This window comes from Muscardinus avellanarius (genome assembly GCF_963383645.1).
Source record: "Muscardinus avellanarius genome assembly, chromosome: 2".
In the NCBI taxonomy this organism is placed as follows: Eukaryota; Metazoa; Chordata; class Mammalia; order Rodentia; family Gliridae; genus Muscardinus; species Muscardinus avellanarius.
In genome coordinates this window covers 8,904,560-8,925,080 of record NC_137787.1, presented here as the reverse complement: position 1 = coordinate 8,925,080, position 20,521 = coordinate 8,904,560, and the positions used below count along the sequence as shown (strand labels likewise).

Sequence of the window (20,521 nt, the reverse complement as noted above, 5' to 3'; positions counted from 1 at the left end):
CACCAAACTTGCCAAATTTGAATCAGTTCATTTTTTGTTTTAAGTACTAATATTTTTTGAACCTTCCCAGTTCCATTGAGGAGAAGCTAAGAGGAAAATTAAATTATTTGTTCATTGAATTTATAAATTTGTATTAAAAATCTCTTTAACAAATTTTCCATTTTTGTTTTTAAACTAATAAATAGAAATAAAAGATTATAGAAACCAAGTTCCTGAAGATTAAAAACCAGAGCAACAGCCAAAACCCTTTAGATGAACTCCATATTTATCTGCTAAAGTCTCACCTCTCACTCGCTGGTGACTTTCCCAAGCGTGTTGCGCTGTCTGCGGTGGGCCGGCTCGCCGCTGGGGCTGAGATCCTTCCCCTGTTGGCGTATTCTGAGCCCCCGGCACTGGCGCTTCCAAGCAGTGAGGCGAACGTGTTGTGTGGCTGTAAGCATGCCAGGAGCTATTTCCTGTTTGATAAATACATTTTAGAGCGTAGCAGCACTCATTGTAATTCATAAAACCACCAGTTCAGTTGTTGAACCAGCTCAAGACCCTTCTTCAAGTTATATTCTTAAGAGCTTTTTTTGGGTGGGGGTAGAAATGTCATACAAACTTTGTTCTTTTTATCCTAAGATAGTTTTGTTTGGGATTAAGCCTGGGCTGGTTTTCCTGTTTGAAAAAAATAATAAGATATAAGAGATTCTAGAGCTTTTGTTTTATGGAGATTCCACGCTGTTAACCTTATAGTGATTTCCACAGTTGTAATTTCTATTGGTCAAACAGGATTCTTCTCCAGCTCCTGTGTCTGCCATGGAGCATGATTAATTTTAGCTCTGGTTGCAGCCTTATATAGAAGAGCACAAAGGCCCGACTTCTGCCTGTGCGCAGAGTTCTTAGCAGCTCTATCACTGCTCCTTTTCAAACAGCCTAGGGCTTCTGAGTGGATTCAATGGCAGCATTTTTTCTACAGATTTTACGTTGGGGAAAGTACATGTAATGAAATTATATTTCTGCCATGAAAAAATTGGGGTATAACCGGGTGTGGTGGCGCATGCTTATGATCCCTGTGCTTGGGAGGTGGAGACAGGAGGATGGCGCAGGTTCGAAGCCAGCCACGCTGGTTTGAGAGATCCTGTTTCCAAATTTTAAAAAGTATAAAAATAGGTCTGGGAGTGTAGCCCGGAGGTAGAAGGGATTCCAGGAACCCCAGTACCACCAAAAAAAGAAAATAAAAAAATTGGGGTATAAGCCAGGTGTGGTGATGCACGCTTATAATCCCAGTACTTGGGAGGCTGAGACAGGAGAATCGCACAGGTTTGAAGCCAGCCTCAGCTACTTAGTGAGGGTCTCGGCAAATTAGTGAGACCCTATTTCCAAATAAAATATAGAATAGGGCCTGGAGTGTAGCCCAGAGGTAGAAAGCCCCTGGGTTCCATCCCCAGTACCACAAAAAAAGGGGGTGCTATAAATGTTAATAGTTACACTGTTTAAGTTTTATGTGAACTCTAAGCCTAGCGTAGTAGTAGCATCTTCACAATCTCAGTGTTTTCTTTTTTCAAAGCACTCGTTTTCTCTAATTGTTTACTTTGAGATCAGTGATGGCATTTGTGCCCTTTTGTTGATGTTTGAAATTCACATTTCATAGCTTGTATTGAAAGTCACTGGGAAACAGTTCATTTTAGTTCTACTGAGAGCCTCAAATTTTATTCAGTATTTGCTGCTTTTTTTAAATTCAGAATTCATTATTTTAGAAGAAATATTTGCTCACAATTATAGATAAAAACAAACTCTAGAGTGATTGGATAGATTTTAATGGACCAGAATATCTGTACAGTAATATGAAAATATTTTTAAAGGCTGCTTTATTATGAATCACGATTTGCCATCTGTGCTATGCAGGCAGGTAGGGTCTACAGAGGAAATGATGCCAGACTGAAAGAAGCAGTACCACTGCATCCAGGGCAAAGACTGTGGAGTGAGCCTTCGTTGCTTTGTATTATAGAGGACATTTTTGCTGGACTTGGTGGCTCACACTTGTAATCCCTGCACTTGGGAGGCTGAGACAGGAGGCTCGCACAGGTTCAAAGCCAGCCTCAGCTACTTAGTGAGGCTCTCAGCAACTTAGAGAGACCCTGTTTCCAAATAAAATATAAAATAGGTCTGGGAATAGAAAAAGCCCCTGGGTCCTACCCCTAGTACCACAAAAAAAAAAAAAGATACAACAAACCTGAAGAATTTTTGTGACATTTTGTGAATATTTATGTAAAATACCAAGAATTAGAGAATGTCAGAATCATCTAAAAATAACTGAAAAAAATACTTAGTGGGCTGTTATTAAAAATTTAATTTGAGAGCCGTGGTGGTGCACACTTGTAATCCCAGCATTTGGGAGGCTAAGACCGGAGGATCTCAGTTCACAGATAGCCTCAGCTACTTAGCCATCCGCGACTTAGTGAGACCCTGTTTCAAAATAAAGAATACAAAATAGGGCCAGGGTGTAGCTCAGAGGTAGAATGCCCCTAGGTTCCTTCCCCAGTACCGCAAAAAAAAAAAAAAAAAAAAAAAAATTAATTTGAGCTGGGCGTGGTGGTGCACGCTTGTCATCCCAGCATTTGGGAGGCTGAGACAGGAGGGTCATGGTTCGCAGCCAGCCTCGGCTAATTAGTGAGGCCCCTGCAACTCAGTGAGACCCTGTTTTGAAATAAAGAATAAAAAGTAAGGCTGGGGGTGTAGCACGGAGGTAGAATGCCCCTGGGTTCAACCCCAGCACCACAAAAAACTTATTATCGCCCTCCTTTCCTTTCTTCTCTTTCCTCCCACATTTCCCTTCCTATCCCCCTTTCTCCAGCTTATTTATTGAAAGAAACCAAAACATTTCTGTTTTCCACAATACAGATATGTTTTATCGCATCTCTGTTTATGGCTTACTCACATATAGAAACCCAACCAGGGCTCTACTGTACGTGAAAGGCATTCAGCCTCCCCTCATAGCACAGTTTACCAGACCAGGCTTTCATAAACCTGGCTCAGTTCCTTGGAAATTTGAATTTACCACTCAGTAGAGTTTTAAGTTTAGGGGATAATTCCAGTTTACAGTTACAGATTTGACGTGATCTGTGGTAATGACTGCTTTTGCTCATAACAGGATAGTCTTCTTTAAAAATTGAAATAGTTTTTTATTGATGTTTAATATATGACCAGAAATGTGCACAGTGTTAGCTTACAGTCTGGAGTCTTCACAACTGAGCACACCTGTGTAGACAGTGCTGGGTCTCGGGTTTCAGGTGACGAAGTCGCCACCTTCCAGAAGCTCTCCCTTCCCTCTGTTCTTACCAGCCTGGTCCTGAGGCTCCTCGGGGATAGCTGCTGTACGGGGATCTTCTACAAGAGGCCAGATGCGCCAAGACTCAGATTGTCCTGTGTTCTTGTTTTTTGTTTTTGTCTTTGCTGAAAATATGGAAAATGTGATAAAAGAACAATTTCTCTATTCTTAGCAACACAAGAAAATAATTGCTAACGGCAAAAAAGTCAGCATTTTCTCATTATTGTGGCTTATTTCCCAGTTTGATCCATAACTAGAGTAATCCTAGGGTATTGAAACCCTTCATGCAGCTTTGAAAACACTCTGGTGTCTCAATAAATGACTTTAGTCTTCTGAAACAAAATGCAGAGTGACCAGGAAACTAGATGGAGCAGTGTGTCTCCCACACGGCTGTTACCCCAGGGGAGGGAGCCTGGGAGGGACTGGAATCCAGACTGTGGTTGAAGGGTCCCTGATACAGTCCTCTTTATGCACATGTTTTCTGAGTGTTTAAGACAGATTTTCACTGCGAGCAGTTAGAATTCTGAGGAAGAGTTTTAATCATATAATGTATTTATTAAATACTTTATTATTTCCCTAACTTTTCTTTTTTGGTACTGAGAAGAGAACCAAGAGAACCTAGGGGCATTTCACCTCAAATCTATACCCCAAGCCCTATTTTTATTCTTTAACTTGAGACAGGGTCTCGCTTAAGTTGTGGCCTCACTAAGTAGTGGAGGCCTGCCGTGAACCTGCGATCCTCCTGTCTCAGCCTCCCAAGTACTGGGACTACAAGTGTGCACCACTCCTGGCTCATTCCCTAACTTAAAAAACATAGTTAAAATTCGTCCATCTCGCCGGGCATGGTGGCGCACGCTTGTCATCCCTGCACTTGGGAGGCGGAGACAGGAGGATCACGCAGGTTCGAAGCCAGCCGCGCGTGCTGGCTTAGGAGACCCTGTTTCCAATTAAAAATTTAAAATAGGTCTGGGAGTGTGGCCCGGAGGTAGAAGGGCTTCCAGGAACCCCAGTACCACCAAGAAAAAAAAATCATCCATCTCGATTTCTGTTACATAACACGGGCTTCTTTTCCTCTGTTTCTTATCAGGACCCCTGAACAGTGTCCAAGTGTTGTTTCTTTGTTGTCAGAAAGCTACAACCCTCATGTGCGCTATGGAGCTGCCATGGCCCTGGGGATCTGCTGTGCGGGTACAGGCAACAAGGTAAGGCCAGGAGCCAATGGGGCCAGTTCATTCCTGGCACCAGACTGTTCTGCCTGGCAGAAAAGTTTATGTCAGAGCTGTAAAAATACATGGTTGTTGGGATCTGTAAGACTTGCCTCACAGAGCTTCCCGGAACTCCCTCACTCTAATACGCTAGGCTGCCCAAAGGCATGCGAGAACAAGCTGTCACGTTACACGGGTACAGCAAACAGTGACTTTGAGTTTCTATTTTTAAATCATTGATTTCTTAAAAAAGGAAAAAGATGGAGAAGAAAACAAAATGGGTTTTTCTTTAAAGAACTGCTCTGGACATTTTACATGCTATTTTCAGTGTTTAATTTGTATAATTAATATTGTTTAAATCAAGCTTCTTGTGTAAAATCACCCAAATAGCTTATTTGATAAGTTTTGGGGTGTTTTTTGTTTTGTTTTGTTTTGTTTTGTTTTCGCAGTACTGGGGATGGAACCCAAGGGCACTCTACCTCCGAGCTCACCCCTGGTCCTGTTTTAGTCTTTATACATTTTTGGGGGGGTCTGGGGATGAAACCCAGGGGCATTTGACCTCCGAGCTACATCCCTGCCCTATTTTGTATTGTTTATTTTGAAACAAGGTCTCACTATGTTGTGGAGGGACTCACTAAGTAGCTGAGGCTGGCCGCGAACTGCGATCCTTCCATCTCAGCCTCCCAAATTTCTGTTTTAAGCAAAGCACTTATGTACTATTTATTTTCTCATCTCTGACCTCCCTTCTCCTTTTTTTTTAAATTGGTCCTGGGAATTTAACCCAGGCCTTGTACATGCTAGGCAAGCGCTCTACCACTGAGCTATATATCTCCAGGCCTTCTCTAGCCTTAATAGGTAACCTGCTGTTTATTAAGCCTTCAAAAGTTACAAAATAAAAAGGTGGGTTAGACAAGACATCAAATCATAAGATTCATAAGGAAGTACACTGTTGCTTAAAAAAAGGGCTTTTCTTGTTTTGGCTATATCATGGATTGTTTAGAATAGATTCCTAGAAGTCAGATTCTTATTTCATGTTGTCAGATTATTTCTTAGAACATTTCAAGTGTGGATTGTTTTTGTTTTTCTTTATTAACCAATTTGTAAAAACTATACTTATTAATGAAGTACCTTCTGATGTTTTGGTACATTTATACATTGTATAATGTTTATATCAGGTTAGACATGCCTATCTCCTCGAACATTTATCATTTTTTTCTGATGAAAGCATTCAGAACCCTTGCTTCTAAAGCTGGAAGGTGTAGGTCACTATCAGAACATTTGCCTGGCATATTCAAGGTCCTGACTTTTTGAAATATGTACCATATGATTGTTGTCAGTTGTCACCCTACTATATAATGGCACACCAGAACTACTTAACCTGCATACTCATTGACCAGCCTCTCCCCACCCTCCCACCCGGTTGGATAGGTAGCCAGATTCACAGCATTGATAGGATTATCACCCTTTGCCTCTCAGCACACATGCACATGCCTTGGCTACCTTAAATTGTGTGTGTGTGTTTGTGTGAGACAGAGACAGAATATACATGGATGTGCTTCTAGGGTCTGTACAGCAGAGAAAGGAGTAACTTTTATTTATCATCTATATTTCAAACTCAAAACAACATAGTTGAAGCCAGGTGTGCTAGTGCACACTTGTAATCCCAGCATTTGGGAGGCTGACAGGAGGATCACGGTTCATGGACAGCCTCAGCTACTAGTGAGGCCCTTTGCAACTCACTGAGACCCTGTCTCAAAAAAAAGCGTGCAGCACCACGCCCAGCTTCATTAGCATCGTGTTCTCTAGCTACATCTGTTTTCCTGCAAATGACATAGTTTTGTTCCTCTTGACTGAGTAAACTACGGTATGTATTTACCTTATCCATTCATCTCTTGATGGGCACCTGGTTGGCTGTTGTGAATTGTGCTGCTATAGACATGAGTATGCATGTATAACTGTAGTAATATTCTAACTTTAATTCGTTTGGCGAGATTCTAAGGAATGGTGTAGCCGGGTCATACGGTGGTTGCTCCTAGTCTTTTGAGGAGCTGCTATACTGATTTCCATAATGATTGTATTAATTAGCAATCCCACTAACAATGTATAATCATTTCTTTATTTCCACATTCGTGCAATCATTATTGTATTTATAATGATTGCCCAAGACAGGCATGGTGTTGCATGCCTGTAATCCCAGTAGTTGGGAAACTGAGACAGGAGGATCACAGGTTCACAGCCAGCCTGAGCAATTTAGTGAACTCCAGCAACTTGGACCCTGTTTCAGAATAAAAAATAAAATAGGGCTGGGGTCTAGTTCAGAGATTGAAAGCCCCTGAGTTTAATTCCCAGTAAACACACACACACACACACACACACACACACACACACACACACACACCATGGTTACCAAGCTAACTAGGGATTAGAGGGGATCTCAGTGTAGTTTTAATTTGAGTGATTTGGATTTTTGGTGTTAAGTTTTTTTTACTTCTTTGTATATTTTAGATATTCTGTCAGTAGCTAGGAGAGAAAAGATTTTCTCCCATTCTGTATGTTCTCTCTTCATGCTCTTTATTGTTTCCTTTGCTGTACAGAAGCTTTTTAATTTGATATAATCCTATTTATTGATTCTTGGTTTTATTCCCTGAACTTTAATATTATTTTTGAAGAAGTCTGCCTATATGTTGGAGAGATGGTTCTGTTTTTTTTTTTTTTCCTAGTATTTACAAAGCTTCTGGTCTAATTTCAAACATTGCTGAATTGTGCATGGTAAGAGATAGTGATCTAGTTTCATTCTTTTACATATTAGATATCCAGCTTACCAACACCATTTATTGAAAATGCTATCTTTTCTAAAATGCACATTTTTGGCATCTTGATAAAAAGCAGCTGGCTATAAATGTATAAATTCTTTTCTATATCTTCTCTTCCACTGGCCTTTGAGACTAGTTTTATGCTAGTACCATGCTGTTTTTGTTACTGTAACTCTGTAGTATAATTTGAAATCAGGTATTGCGATGCCTCCTGAATGGTTCTAATTGCTCAGAATCGCTTTGGCTATTCCGAGTCTTTTGTTCTTCCATGTTAATTTTATAATTATTTTTTCTAGATCTGCAAAGGATGATATTGATATTTTGATAGGAATTGTATTGTTTTTCTAAACTGTATTTGGTAGTATAACCATTTTGACAATATTTATAAACCTTCAAGAACTTGGGGTCTTTCCATTTTCTAAGGTCTTCAGTTTCAAATTGGGGGGGGGTACTGAGGATGAAACCCAGGGGCATTCCACTTCCAAGCTACACCCCCAGCTATAATTTTTAGTCTTTTTATTTTTTGAAACAGGGTCTTACTGAGTTGCGAAGGGCCTCGCTAAGTAGCTGAGGCTGTCCACGAACCACAATCCTCTGGTCTCCACCTCCCAGATGCTGGGATTACAAGCGTGCATCACCATGCCCAGCCAGTTTCTATAATTTTTATTGTAGAGGTCTGTTACCTCTTTGGTTAGATTTATTCCCAAGAATTTTCTTTAGGTTATTGTGACTTAAATTACGTTTTAGATTTCTTTTTCAATGGGTTCATTATTGGTATATAGAAAATTTGCTGAATTTGTATATCACCTCCAGAAGTTTTCTGGTTGAGTGTTTTGGGGGCTTCTAAGTAAAGGATCATGTCATCTGCCAACAGATAATTTCACTTCTTGTTTCTCTAGTTGTATCCCTTTAATTTCCTTTTCTTGCCTAATTGCGGTGGCTAACATCTCAATTACTATATTGACAAGAATAGTGATAGTGGCCATCCTTGTCTTATTCCTGATTTTAGAGGAATACTTTCAGATTTTTCCCAAACCATATATCGGCTTTGGGTTTCTCCCATTATTGCCTTTATGAAATTGAGGTAAGTTTATCTATCGTTTATGTCCTGTCCCCTGAGACGTAAGGTCCCTGAGAACAAGTGTACCACTAGAACCTAATATCACACCTGTCACGTAATCGGCCCTCAGTAAATATTCGTTGAATAAGTGATGGGTGGCAAGATTGTTTAAGGACACAGCAGTAGCCATGTGTGGTATCACACTCCTGTTATCCCTGTACTTGGGAGATGGAGAAAGAGGAATGCAGTTTCTATCAAGGACAGGGACAGCAACTTAACAAGACCCTGTCTCAGATTTTGGTTGGAAAAAAAAATCTTTCAAAGGGCCCAGGAGTGGGGGAGTGTGGCTCAGAGGCAGAACGCCCTGGGATTCAAACCCCAGCGTGTGCACGCAGATGTGCGCGCGAACACACACACATAAAGGATGCATCAGTAACAAGTTGGACGTGGTCTCTGCCCTTGCGGAATTTTTGTGTGTATGGTGGGGGGATACTGGGATTGAACCCAAAAGCATTCTACCTGTAAGCTACACCCCAGCCCTATTTTTTTTTTTAATCAGAGTCTTACTAAGTTATTGCATACTGGCCTAGAATCTGATCCTCATGTCTCAGCCCTCTAAAGTACTGGAATTATAGACATGTGCCACCATGACTATGACAGGCTAAATTTTTTTTCTAAAAGTTTTTGACTGGGAATGTGACACACTCCTGTAATCCTAGTACTTCAGAGGCTGAGACAGGAGGATCACAGGTTCAAAGCCAGCCTCAGCAACTTAGTGAGGCTCTGTTTACAAATAAAAAAATAAAGTAGGGGGGATAGGGGTATAAGTCAAAGGTAGTGCCCTGGGTTCAATCTCCAGCATCACACACACACACACACACGCACGCACGCACGCACACATGCGCGCGCGCACACACACGCAGAGTTTTCATTTCTTTTGAGGAAAAGTATCTTACATAAAAAGGAATCACCAGGCACAGGGGCACATGCCTGTAATTCCATTACCTGGGAGGCTAAAACAGAAGGATTGCAAGTTTGTGACCAGCCTCAACAACTTAGTGAGACCCTGTTTCAAAATTTAAAAGAATGTGTCTTTTAGCTAGGGGTAGTGGTGGGTGCTTGTAATCCCAGAAGTAGAGGATCGATCATGCAGGAGGCTGAAGCTGGAGGATTGCTAATTCCAGGCCAGTCTGAGCAACTGAGTGAGACCCTGTCTCAAGGAAAATAAAAAGGGATAGCTCAGAGGTAGAGCATTCCTGGGTTTAATTACCAGGACCAAAAAGAATATACCTCCGGTTTATTTAGAGAAGCCATTGACTGTCTAAGGTGCAGTTTATTAAAAAGTTTCTTTTTCTTTTTGGCGTGTGTGGAGGGGCGTAGGGGATGGAACCCAGGGGCATTCTATGTCCAAGCTACACCCCGAGCCCTATTTTGTTTTTATTTGGAAACAGGGTCTCATCATCAGATTGATGAGAGTCTCGCTACTTGCTGAGTCTGCCCTCAAACCTGTGGGCCTGTCTCAGCCTCCCAAGTACTGGAATTACACCCGGTGTGCCTTTATTTTTTCTAAGACATATCCATTCTACAAGCAAAGGAAAAAAATAGCTGGGTATTTTACTAAGTATTTTTCCCCCTCAGGTCTTTAGTTGACATTTTTGTCCGCCCTCATAAGTTAAATATAAATTAGATATTCTTTTCTTTCCAGATTATTCTAAACTTAATATGATCTCCAGGAACAAATGTACTTTGAAGCATTGCTTCTGACACATTAATTCAATACAACATTTTTACTGCTCATTTTAGCCAAGTCTGCTTTATTTCTAGATAATTCGTGTGATCTAGGTATCAGTTCATGTATGATTGAGATTTAGTATTTAGTTACTTTTATTTCTTAAGAAACTGACACCTGCAAGGGCATGGTGGCGCATGCCTATCATCCCAGCACTTGGGAGGCCAAGATGGGAGGCTCACAGGTGAGGCCAGCCTCACCAACTTGGCGAGACTGTCATCAGTCTAGTGCCCTTGTTTCAGATTAAAAATTAAAAGGGTTGGAGAGTAGCCCAGAGGTAGAACACCCCTGGATTCAATCCCTAGGACCACAAACTTATTCCTGCTTACGGGCTCTTTAGAGGATATTGGATGGAAAGCGGCACTTCCCAAATAGAAAGCTGTGAATAGAAGTCGGATGAGCAAAAGAATTGTTGCTGCCACTATGCCTGGCAATAGCCTGATTTTAACAATTAAACCAAAAGGGATAAAAATCTAACATAAGAAACAAAAGGTTTTACTTAGAATGGCAATGCAAAATACAGCGGACAAATGCTGAGACAAAGTACGCTGTTTCCTTTTTATAGCATGTCTTAGGGCCCTGGTTTTGATAGGACATTCCTAGAGCCTTTGATATAAAGTATAAATCTTGAATCTGCAGAGAGCTCATGTACAGGATACCACTTACTTGACCAAAGACTTTTGTGAGGTTTTTTGCGGTACCAGGGATTAAATCCAGAGCATTCTCCTCTGAACTACACCCCCAGCCTTCTTTATTTTTTGTCTCTGGACAGCATCTCACTCTGTTGCTGAGTCTGTCCTCAAACCTGAGATCTTCCTGTCTCATATTCCCAAGTACCAGGATTACAGGTGTGTTCCAACAAGCCTGGCAAGAATCTTTTTTTCATAGAATTTCATATTCTGAAGAATAACTGTGTTATTGGGGAAATACTGGTAAACAGTAGTTACTGGGAAAATCCCATCACAAGGTCCTATGAAGTGTGACCATGAAATTCATTCTAGCTTATTTATTTTGCATTGCCAGTCTAAGTAAAATTTTTATTTCAATTATTTAGTTTATATTTTTGTTCCTTTTTATTTAATTTTTAAAAATTAGATTATTGCCGCCGGGCGTGGTGGTACACACTTGTAATCCCAGCATTCGGGAGGCTGAGACTAGAGGATCGCGGTTCGCGGACAGCCTCAGCTACGTAGTGAGGCCCTCCTCAACTTAGTGAGACCCTGTTTCAAAATAAAAAAAGAATAAAAAATGGGGTAGGGAATGTAGCTTGGAAGTCACATGCCTCTGGGTTCCATCCCCAAACCCGCAAAAAAAAAAAAAAAAATTGCCAGGCATAGTGGCCATGCCTTGTCATCCCAGTGCTCTGAAGGTTGAGACAGAAGGTTTACAGTTTTAAGGACAGTCTGAGCAGGTAGTGAGACTCTTATTAACCTAGCGAGACTGTTTCCAAATAAGAAATAAAATCTGTTGATGGTGTAGCTCAAGGGTGGAATGCCTCTGGGTTTAAATTCATAGTACCCCAACAAAAAAATAGGTAAGATTGCAAAATCAGCTGGGCGTGGTGGCGCACACTTGTAATCCCAGCATTTGGGAGGCTGAGACAGAAGGATTGCGGTTCACGGACAGCCTCAGCTCCTTAGTGAGGTCCTCTGCAACTCAGTGAGACCCTGTTTAAAAATCAAAATAAAGAATAAAAAAAAATAGGGCTGGAGATAGAATGGAATGCTCCTGCGTTACATCCCCAGAACCGCAAAAAAAAAAAAAAAAATCATCTGAACTATTATTTTACACTCGTGTTTGAAGCAGATTAAATATATAATAAAGGTTTTCATGCTAGATTGGGTTTGCTACTTTGCCTTTTAGCAAGTTACTTAACCTTTTAGCCTCTCACTTTCTTTATTTCTAATGATTATTTTGTGTGTTGTTGTTATTGTTGTTTTAGGATTAATTGGATTACATGGTATGACATAAATTAAGTAAAATACCAAATAACAAGCCTGAAAAATAAAAGGTACTTAGCCAGGCATGGTGGCTCACACTTGTAACTCCAGTACTTGGGGACTGAGACAGGAGGATCACAGGTTCCAGGACAGCTTTCGCAACTTAAGTGAGACCCTGTTTCAAAATAAAGAATACGCTGGGCATGGTGGCGCATGCTTGTAATCCCAGCATTTGGGAGGCTGATACAGGAGGATCGCGGTTTGCAGACAGCCTCAGCTACTTAGTGAGGCCCTTTACAACTCAGTGAGACCTGTTTCAAAATAAAGAGTAAAAAATAGGGCTGAGGGTGTAGCTTGGAGTTAGAATGTCCCTGGGTTCCATCCCCAGTGTTGCAAATAATAATAAATCAGAGTAGGGTTGTAGCCAGGAGGTAGAAAGGTACTTAACAAATGTTAATCCAGTTTTTTTTTCAAATGATATTTCTCATGATTTATTTGTGATCTCTTTTATCAGGTTCTAAAGCTTTCTTTTACTTACCATCTATTATATTAAACTTAAACATAACATACTCAGTTTTGAACTATTGTGTTCACTGGTTTTTTTGTTTTGTTTTGGTTTGGGTTTTTTTTGCAGTACTTGGGGTGGAACTCAGGGCATTCTACCTCCGAGATACACACCCAGCCCTACTTTTTATTCTTTATTTTGAAACAGGGTCTCACTGAGTTGCAAAGGGCCTCACTAAGTAGTAGCTGAGGCCATTCTTGAACTGCAATCCTCCTGTCTCAGCCTCCCGAATGCTGGGACTCCAAGCGTGCACCGCCACGCCCGGCTTCAACTCTTCTATGATCTTAGATTAACTTGTTACTGCCCTTTGGATGAAAGTACTGACCTAGAGTAATAATCACTCATTTGGAAACCCAGTCATATCAACTTTATTTAAAATTGTTGTTTTTCATGTCTTTAGGAAGCAATTAATTTGCTGGAACCCATGACAAATGACCCCGTGAACTACGTGAGGCAAGGGGCTCTCATAGCTTCCGCGCTCATCATGATCCAGCAGACGGAGATCACGTGTCCAAAGGTGAGGGCGATTCTCACAGCGCGCCTCGGCCTTTGCTTTAGGAACTCACCTTCTAAGAACGTTGTCATTTTGAATATGGTGACACTGGTGTGTCAAGAAGCAGTTTTAGGAGCAAGAGAATGGGAGACCTTTATGTAGTACTCTGCCTGGGTGTAATCCCCAGGATCACAGAAGAAGACGTCTTATGTTTATAACAGAAAAAATTAGCATTATTAGCATTCTGTCTTTTGCTTCATCAAACAGACTTTAAAACACACTCATTGGCCGGGCGTGGTGGCGCACGCTTGTAATCCCCGCGCTTGGGAGGCTGAGACGGGAGGATCGCACAGGTTCGAAGCCAGCCTCAGCTACTTAGTGAGGCTCTCAGCAACTTAGTGACACCCTGTTTCCAAATAAAGTATAAAATAGGTCTGGGAGTATAGCCCGGAGGTAGAAAGCCCTGGGTTCCACCCCCAGTACCACAAAAAAAAACAAAACAAACAAAAAAAAACACTCATTTTCAGTGGAGTAAATTTGGGGAGATGGAAAAGAGGAAATTTTCCAGAGCTTATTAGTTATTCCTTCTATTTACAGAGCTTTAAAATTGCAGATTGTAAGCAGTTTTTTTTTTTTTTTTTTTGGTTTTTTTTTTTTTTTTTTTTTTTTTTTTGCGGGTTTCGGGATGGAACCCAGAGGCATTTGACCTCCAAGCTACACCCCCTGCCCAATTTTTTATGCTTTATTTTTGAAACAGGGTCTCACTGAGTTGCAGAGGGCCTCACTAAGTAGCTGAGGCTGTCCGCGAACCGCGATCCTCCGGTCTCAGCCTCCCGAATGCTGGGATTACAAGTGTGCACAACCACGCCTGGCTTGTAAGCAGTTGCTATGATTTTTGTTTGATTTATTCAGTGTTTTTCTCAAAATCATTTTCAAGACTTCCAAAAATTATATTATTCAACAGACAGAACCTTCTCATGTTTAGAATGTACTGCTTAATGCACTTTACTTTTTTCCTCTTTTTTTTCCTTTTTTTGTGGTGGTGCTGGGGTTCCTGGAAACCCTCTACCCCTGGGCTACACTCCCAGGCCTATTTTGTACTTTTTTTTTTTGAAACAGGGTCTCTTAAGCCAGTGAGGCTGGCTTTGAACCAGCGCACGCCTCCCAAGCGCAGGGATTGCAAGTGTGCACCACCACGCCCAGCATTTTTTTTCTATTTAAATATAGCAGCTGTTATGCTAGGCGTGGCGCACGCTTGTAAACCCTGTGCTTGGGAAGCTGAGACAGGAGGATCGCATGGGTTCAAAACCAGCCTCAGCTACTTAGTGAGGCGCTCAGCAATTTAGTGAGACCCTGTTTCCAGATAAAATATAAAATACGTCTGGGAGTATAGCCCGGAGATAGAAAGCCCCTGGGTTCCACCCCCAGTACCACAAAAAAAAAAAAAAAAAAAAAAAAAAAATTAAAATGCAGCTATCATATGAGTAGCTTTTATTTCTGTGTTTGATCTTCTTTTGAGCTCTAGGGAGTTGTCCATTTGAGTAGTGTCATTAAGAAGCAAGTGTAGGCCGTGAACATGTAGCTACGTCTTCTCTTTGATCTCATGTATTTTGTTACTTGTATTGAAGAGACAAATGTTTCACATTTTCCCATCCATGTTGTGGGAGTTCTTTGATTTTTGCAATTATAAACTTGACACCAACAGTGGCAGAGTCCTTTTGGGGTAAGGTAGGATAGGATGCATGGTTTGAAAAAGAATTCAACCCTGAAGAAATTTCACATTTAAAATGAGTGGAAGCCAGGCGTGGAGGCGCATGCTCTTAATCCTGATACTTGGAGGCTGAAACAGGAGGGTTGTAGGTTTGAGGACAGCCTGGGCAAGTAGTGAGACTCATCAGCCTAAGGAGACCCTGTTTCAAAATTAAGTAGAAACAGCTCAAAAAACAAAGGTCAGAAGTTTCAGCAAAAATTTTAACTCCTCATCAAAGGAATCCAAAGGAGAAATTTCTTATTTTGTGAGATTCACAATGGAAATTTCCAAAGGAAATGTTTTTTGTAACCATTAATAAGTGTTACATCCCCAACATTTATCTCTGCACATTGTGGCTTAGTTGAAGTAATGCTTGCACATCTTTGCTTTGAACCTGTCAGTTTTCACTCACACTCACAAGCATAGACCTAGGAGCATGCACACACCCCTAGCTTATCACAAATCTAGTGTAAAAAGTTCTTAGAGGTTCACATTTAAGTGAAATACTTATCCATCTTTGTTTTTCTTATTAAGCAAAGTCTACCTTTAGCAGTTATTTGAACATGTACACATTAAGGATCATAGGTAAAGTCAGACTTAAAATTACAATGTTAGTCGGGTGTGGTGGCGCACGCTTGTAATCCCTGCGCTTGGGAGGCGGAGACAGGAGGATCGCACAGGTTCAAAGCCAATTTCAGCTACTTAGTGAGGCTCTCAGCAATTTAGTGAGACCCTGTTTCCAAATAAAATATAAAATAGGTCTGGGGGTATAGCCCAGAGGTAGAAAGCCTCTGGGTTCCACCCCCAGAACCACCAAAAATAAAAAAATAAAAAATAAATAAAATTACAGTGTAAGAATAGATCCTTGGCCTGGGTATGGTTGCACATGCCTGTAATCCCAGTACCTGGGAGGCTGAGACAGGAGGATTTGCAGGTTCACGGCCAGTCTCAGATACATAGTAAGGTTCTTCTCAACTTAGTGAGGCTCTGTTTGAAAATAAAGGATAAAAATAGGGATGGGGGTGTAGCTTAAAGGAAGAAAAAATGACCCAAGGAACTTTATACCCTTTTTCTTAACACTTAAGAGTGGATCCCCCTCCAGCTGTAAATGAAGAGTATTAAAAATGTATAATTTAAGAGAAGATGGATTTTAGATATTTATACATAGTTGTTGGCACGCATGAATCAGAGTAGCATAGATTTTCATTGCCTTCTCTGTGGAGTTAACATAAAATGAGAATTTAATATTTTCTTCTACATATTCGTGGTGGGGTTTTGTGGGGCATACTATTCTTAATGAAATCGAGTTAGAACGTCATGGTCTTCATCCTGACTGCAGCTGGTGGTGCTGGCCAACAGGCCAGTTGTTTCACCTGTCTTATGTTCGTCTCACACCTATAAAATAGAGGAAGGAGACAGGTAAGTACTAAATGCCTTCCAAATGTAAGGCACTGTCCTAATCTACTATAATAATTAACTTAGAATTATAATAATGAAAATTAGGGTATATAAGGGCAAATGATCAACAGAAACTAGCTTTCTGAAGTATTCTATTTAATATTGATTGGCTAAGCCTATTTTATGTTTGCATTAGCTATTTAAAAATTCATTTTTTCAGTTTTGCTGAATGTTTTCTTATTGTTTGGGGTAGAATTTTATTTTAAATTATTCTCTGTAATATACATACAGTGCTTTTTCCAGTGTTTCTTTTTATAAGTTCATGAACTATTTCTTAAACCTTTAGCACATAAAATTTCCATCCTATATAAGGTAATGTAAGTGTTCATCTAAAAGAAGTTCAGAATCAAAGGAATTTGCCCTGTTAAACCATCAGTAAACATATCAAAGCTTAGGACTTTTAAACTAGAAACAAATGTAGTGGTGATTTTGTCATGCTATGTTTTATAGTTAAAGTAAGGAGCTGGGCATGATAGTGCCTTCCTGTGACCCCACTTGTTGGGAAGCTGAGACAGAAGGATCGCAGCTCACTAGCCTTAGCAACTTAGAGGGGTCCTCAGCAACTTAGTGAGATCCTGTTTTTAAAAAAAAAAAAAGCATAGGGATATGCCAGGCGTGGTGGCACACGCTTGTAATCCCCGCGCTTGGGAGGCGGAGACAGGAGGATCGCGCAGGTTCGAAGCCAGCCACGCTGGCTTAGGAGACCGTGTTTCCAAATAAAAATATTAAAAAGTAGGTCTGGGAGTGTAGCTTGGAAGTAGAAGGGTTTCCAGGAACCCCAGTACCACCAAAAACAGAAAAAAGCATAGGGCTAGGGTGTTGCTCAGAGGTAAAATATCCCTGAGTTCAATGCCCAGTACCAAGGAAGGGAAGAAGTTAGTCAAGAAGGACTACTGGCTGGACGTGATGGTTCTGGCCTGTAACCCCAGCTACTTGGGAATCTAGGGCTAAAGGCCTCAATTGAGACCAGCCTGAGCAACTTAGCAAGACTTTAAATAAAAAGAGCAAGTGATTTGTGTAGCTCAGTGGTAAAGCCCTTGCCTAGCATGAAGTAGGCCTGGGTTCAATTCCTAATACCGCCAAAAAGAAAAAAGGACTAGTAATATTCTGCCACTGTATGATAGGATAGATACGCTTACTGATCTGTGAAGTGCCTTATTTATCACACGACATATACATTACTCAAATGATCTTTACAACAGCAAGGTAGAGTAGATGCTGTGATTCCCACCCAGGTAAAGAGATTAGACTTAGAAGAGCTGGTAACTTACCCACGTAGAGACTCACCAGCTCAGGTTGGCCGATTCCGCTTCCTGCCACTGCCACTGTGTGGCCTCTGAAGACAAATGAGCGGGGTGAGGTTTTGAAAGAATGGGTAATGCAAATAAAGTCATTATGGTAGGAAACTCAAATTTGGTACTTTCTGCTTTTGACGATACGGAAAGCTACCTGGTCGTGGGCTTCTTAACAAGTAGCTCTCTTCCTGAATGTTCACCACTTGAAAAGCACTGTTAGGAAAACAAGTGTAAGACAAGGAAGACGCAAAAAGTAGCTTCCTTGCTACCACCCAAGCAGATTTAAAGACATCACTTACTTTATTTATAAAGAATGTATTTTAGCCAGGCATGATGGTTTATGCTTGTAATCCCAGTACTTTTGGGAGGCTGAGGCAGAAGAATCTGAGGTTCGAAGATACCCTCACGTGCTTAGTGAGGCCTCCACAACTTAGTAAGACCCTATTTCAAAATAAAGAATTAAAAATAGGGCTGGAAGCGTAGTGTCGCTTGGTGGTATAATGTCCCTGGGTTCAATCCTAGTGCTACCAAAAAAAAAAAATATATATATATATATATTGCCAGACACAGTGGCAGGCATCTGTAATCCAAGTACTTGGGAGGCTAAAGAATTGCCACCCTCAACAACCTAGTGACTCCTAACAACTTAGTGAGACCCTGTTTCAAAATAAAAAATTGAAACCACTGGAGTTGTAGCTAGGAGACACAATGTCCCTGGGTTTAATCCCCAGTATGATTTTATTTTATTTGTTTACTTACGTGTGTGTGTGTGTGTGTGTGTGTGTGTGTGTGTGTGTGTGTGTGTGTGTTTTACTGGGGATTGAACCCAGGGGCATTCTGGAGTCTCCAAGCTACAATCCCAGCCCTATTTTTTATTCTTTATTTTGATACAGGGTCTCACTGAGTTGCGAAGGGCCTCAGGTACCTGAAGCTGTCTGCGAACCATAATCCTCCTGTTTCAGCCTCCCGAATGCTGGGATTACAAGCCTGTGCCATCATGCCCGGCTCCTAGTATGAAATTTAAGAAAAAGAATTATGTTTTATAAATATTCTCTTCAATCATAAAAATAGCACATATTTCAGAAAGTGCCGAAAAGAATAAAAAAGCAAACAGATATTACCAGTGTTCTCACCCTAGTGAATCACATTTTCTATTTTGTATGTTTCTTTTGATAAGAGAGCTGATTCTGACAAGTCCTCAAAAAATGAATGTGTGCACATAATCAAAATCTTTACTGTAAATGTGAATATGTTTCCCTGACTTGGTCTCGGTGACAGCCCTGGTGAAGGGTCGTGTACTTTGAGGTGGAATGTTCGTGGTGATGATAAAGAGCACAGCTATCATTCACAGCGCAGCGACAGCCTGGTGTAGGCGTGGACGCTCAGGCCTGCACCCTGGTGCAGAGAGAAGCTGCCTTCGGCATCCCCTGAGCCCCAGTCGCTCCCCGTGGAGTGAGGACTGGTGTTCCCACACAGAAACGCGTGGCTGCCTGTGCTTCAAGCAGGGAGCCGTTCTGCCTTCATGTCTGCTCCATCTTTCTCTCTTCTTGAATGTTGTAACATTTAGAACTCCACCATTTCTGCAATTTATTGATTACTCTAAAATGGCACATTAAATGTATAGAATTAGACTATAATTCTTTTTCTTACTTCTTCAGGTGAATCAGTTCAGACAGCTTTATTCCAAAGTCATCAACGATAAACATGATGATGTCATGGCCAAGTTTGGCGCTATTCTGGCCCAAGGCATACTGGATGCAGGTAAATATGAAGTCGTCCAGATTTGTGATCTGTTTACCTCAGCCAAATCTAATGAAGTAACTGACCTAATGTTCTAACTCTGACATAGTATTAGGTCTGGTGCAAGTTGATCCTGGAGAAAATTTGGAGCCTGTAACAGCATCAGTGAGAATGCAGACGATTAGCGTCTGAATCTTAGTCCCTTCACGCAGTAACTGTATAAGTTTGAGAAGTTATTTTTGCCTGTCTGCTCCTGCTTTCCTATCTTGTAAAATGTACCTCATAGTGTTGGGAGGGTTAAAAATGCAGGAAAAGCAACCAGAACAATGCCTGTGACTTATAAAAGTGCCCATAGCATTAGCTGGCTTTTCTCTCATTTTCCTGAGTGTGTGTGTGTGTGTGTGTGTGTGTGTGTGTGTGTGTGTGTGTGTGTGTTATGAGGGATGAAACCCTAGTTCTATTTCCAAGCTATACCCCGAGCCCTGTTTTATTCTTTGTTTTGAAACAGGGTCTCCAAGTTGCAGAGGGCCTCACAAGTTGCTGAGGCTGGCCGCAAACTGCGATCCTTTTGTTTTGTCTCGGCCTCTCAAGTACTGAGAGTATGAGCGTGTGCACCGCGCCAGCCTCCTGATATGTTTTAAACACATTGACATCAAAATATATTTGAGGAAAAGATTGTTTTAGACAAATTAAACAGTCACAATCACTCCTACAATACAATAAACACATAGTACATTGTATCATCTGGCTCCAGAATTCACTCTGCACCTTTAACTATAAAAGTACCATTTTGCACTCTAAAAATACACTGACATTCTAGCTTATTTCAAAAGCCAGTGTGCAAGCCGGGCGTGGTGGCGTACACTTGTAATCCCCCCGCTTGGGAGGCTGAGACAGGAGGATCGCACAGGTTCGAAGCCAGCCTCAGCTACTTAGGCTCTCAGCAACTTAGTGAGACCCTGTTTCCAAATAAAATATATAAAAGGTCTGGGAGTATAGCCCGAACGTAGAAAGCTTCTGGGTTCCACCCCCAGTACCACCAAAAAAAAAATAGCCAGTGTGCTTTAGTACCTTGGTCTTGGAATTTATTTGGTATGTTTCCT

General features: G+C 41.1%; 1 protein-coding gene across 2 annotated transcripts in view; it reads left to right on the top strand.

The window, feature by feature from the left end:
• Positions 1-20,521, top strand: part of PSMD1 (proteasome 26S subunit, non-ATPase 1) — a gene marked incomplete at both ends in the record, with an annotated part of 94,576 nt that overhangs the window by 51,560 nt on the left and 22,495 nt on the right. For both annotated transcript variants that reach the window (XM_080690009.1, XM_080690008.1), the window contains 3 exons: positions 4,398-4,512; positions 13,083-13,199; positions 19,337-19,439. In XM_080690009.1, coding sequence (XP_080546135.1) covers positions 4,398-4,512; positions 13,083-13,199; positions 19,337-19,439 — 335 coding nt within the window. The remainder of the gene's footprint in view (positions 1-4,397; positions 4,513-13,082; positions 13,200-19,336; positions 19,440-20,521) is intronic.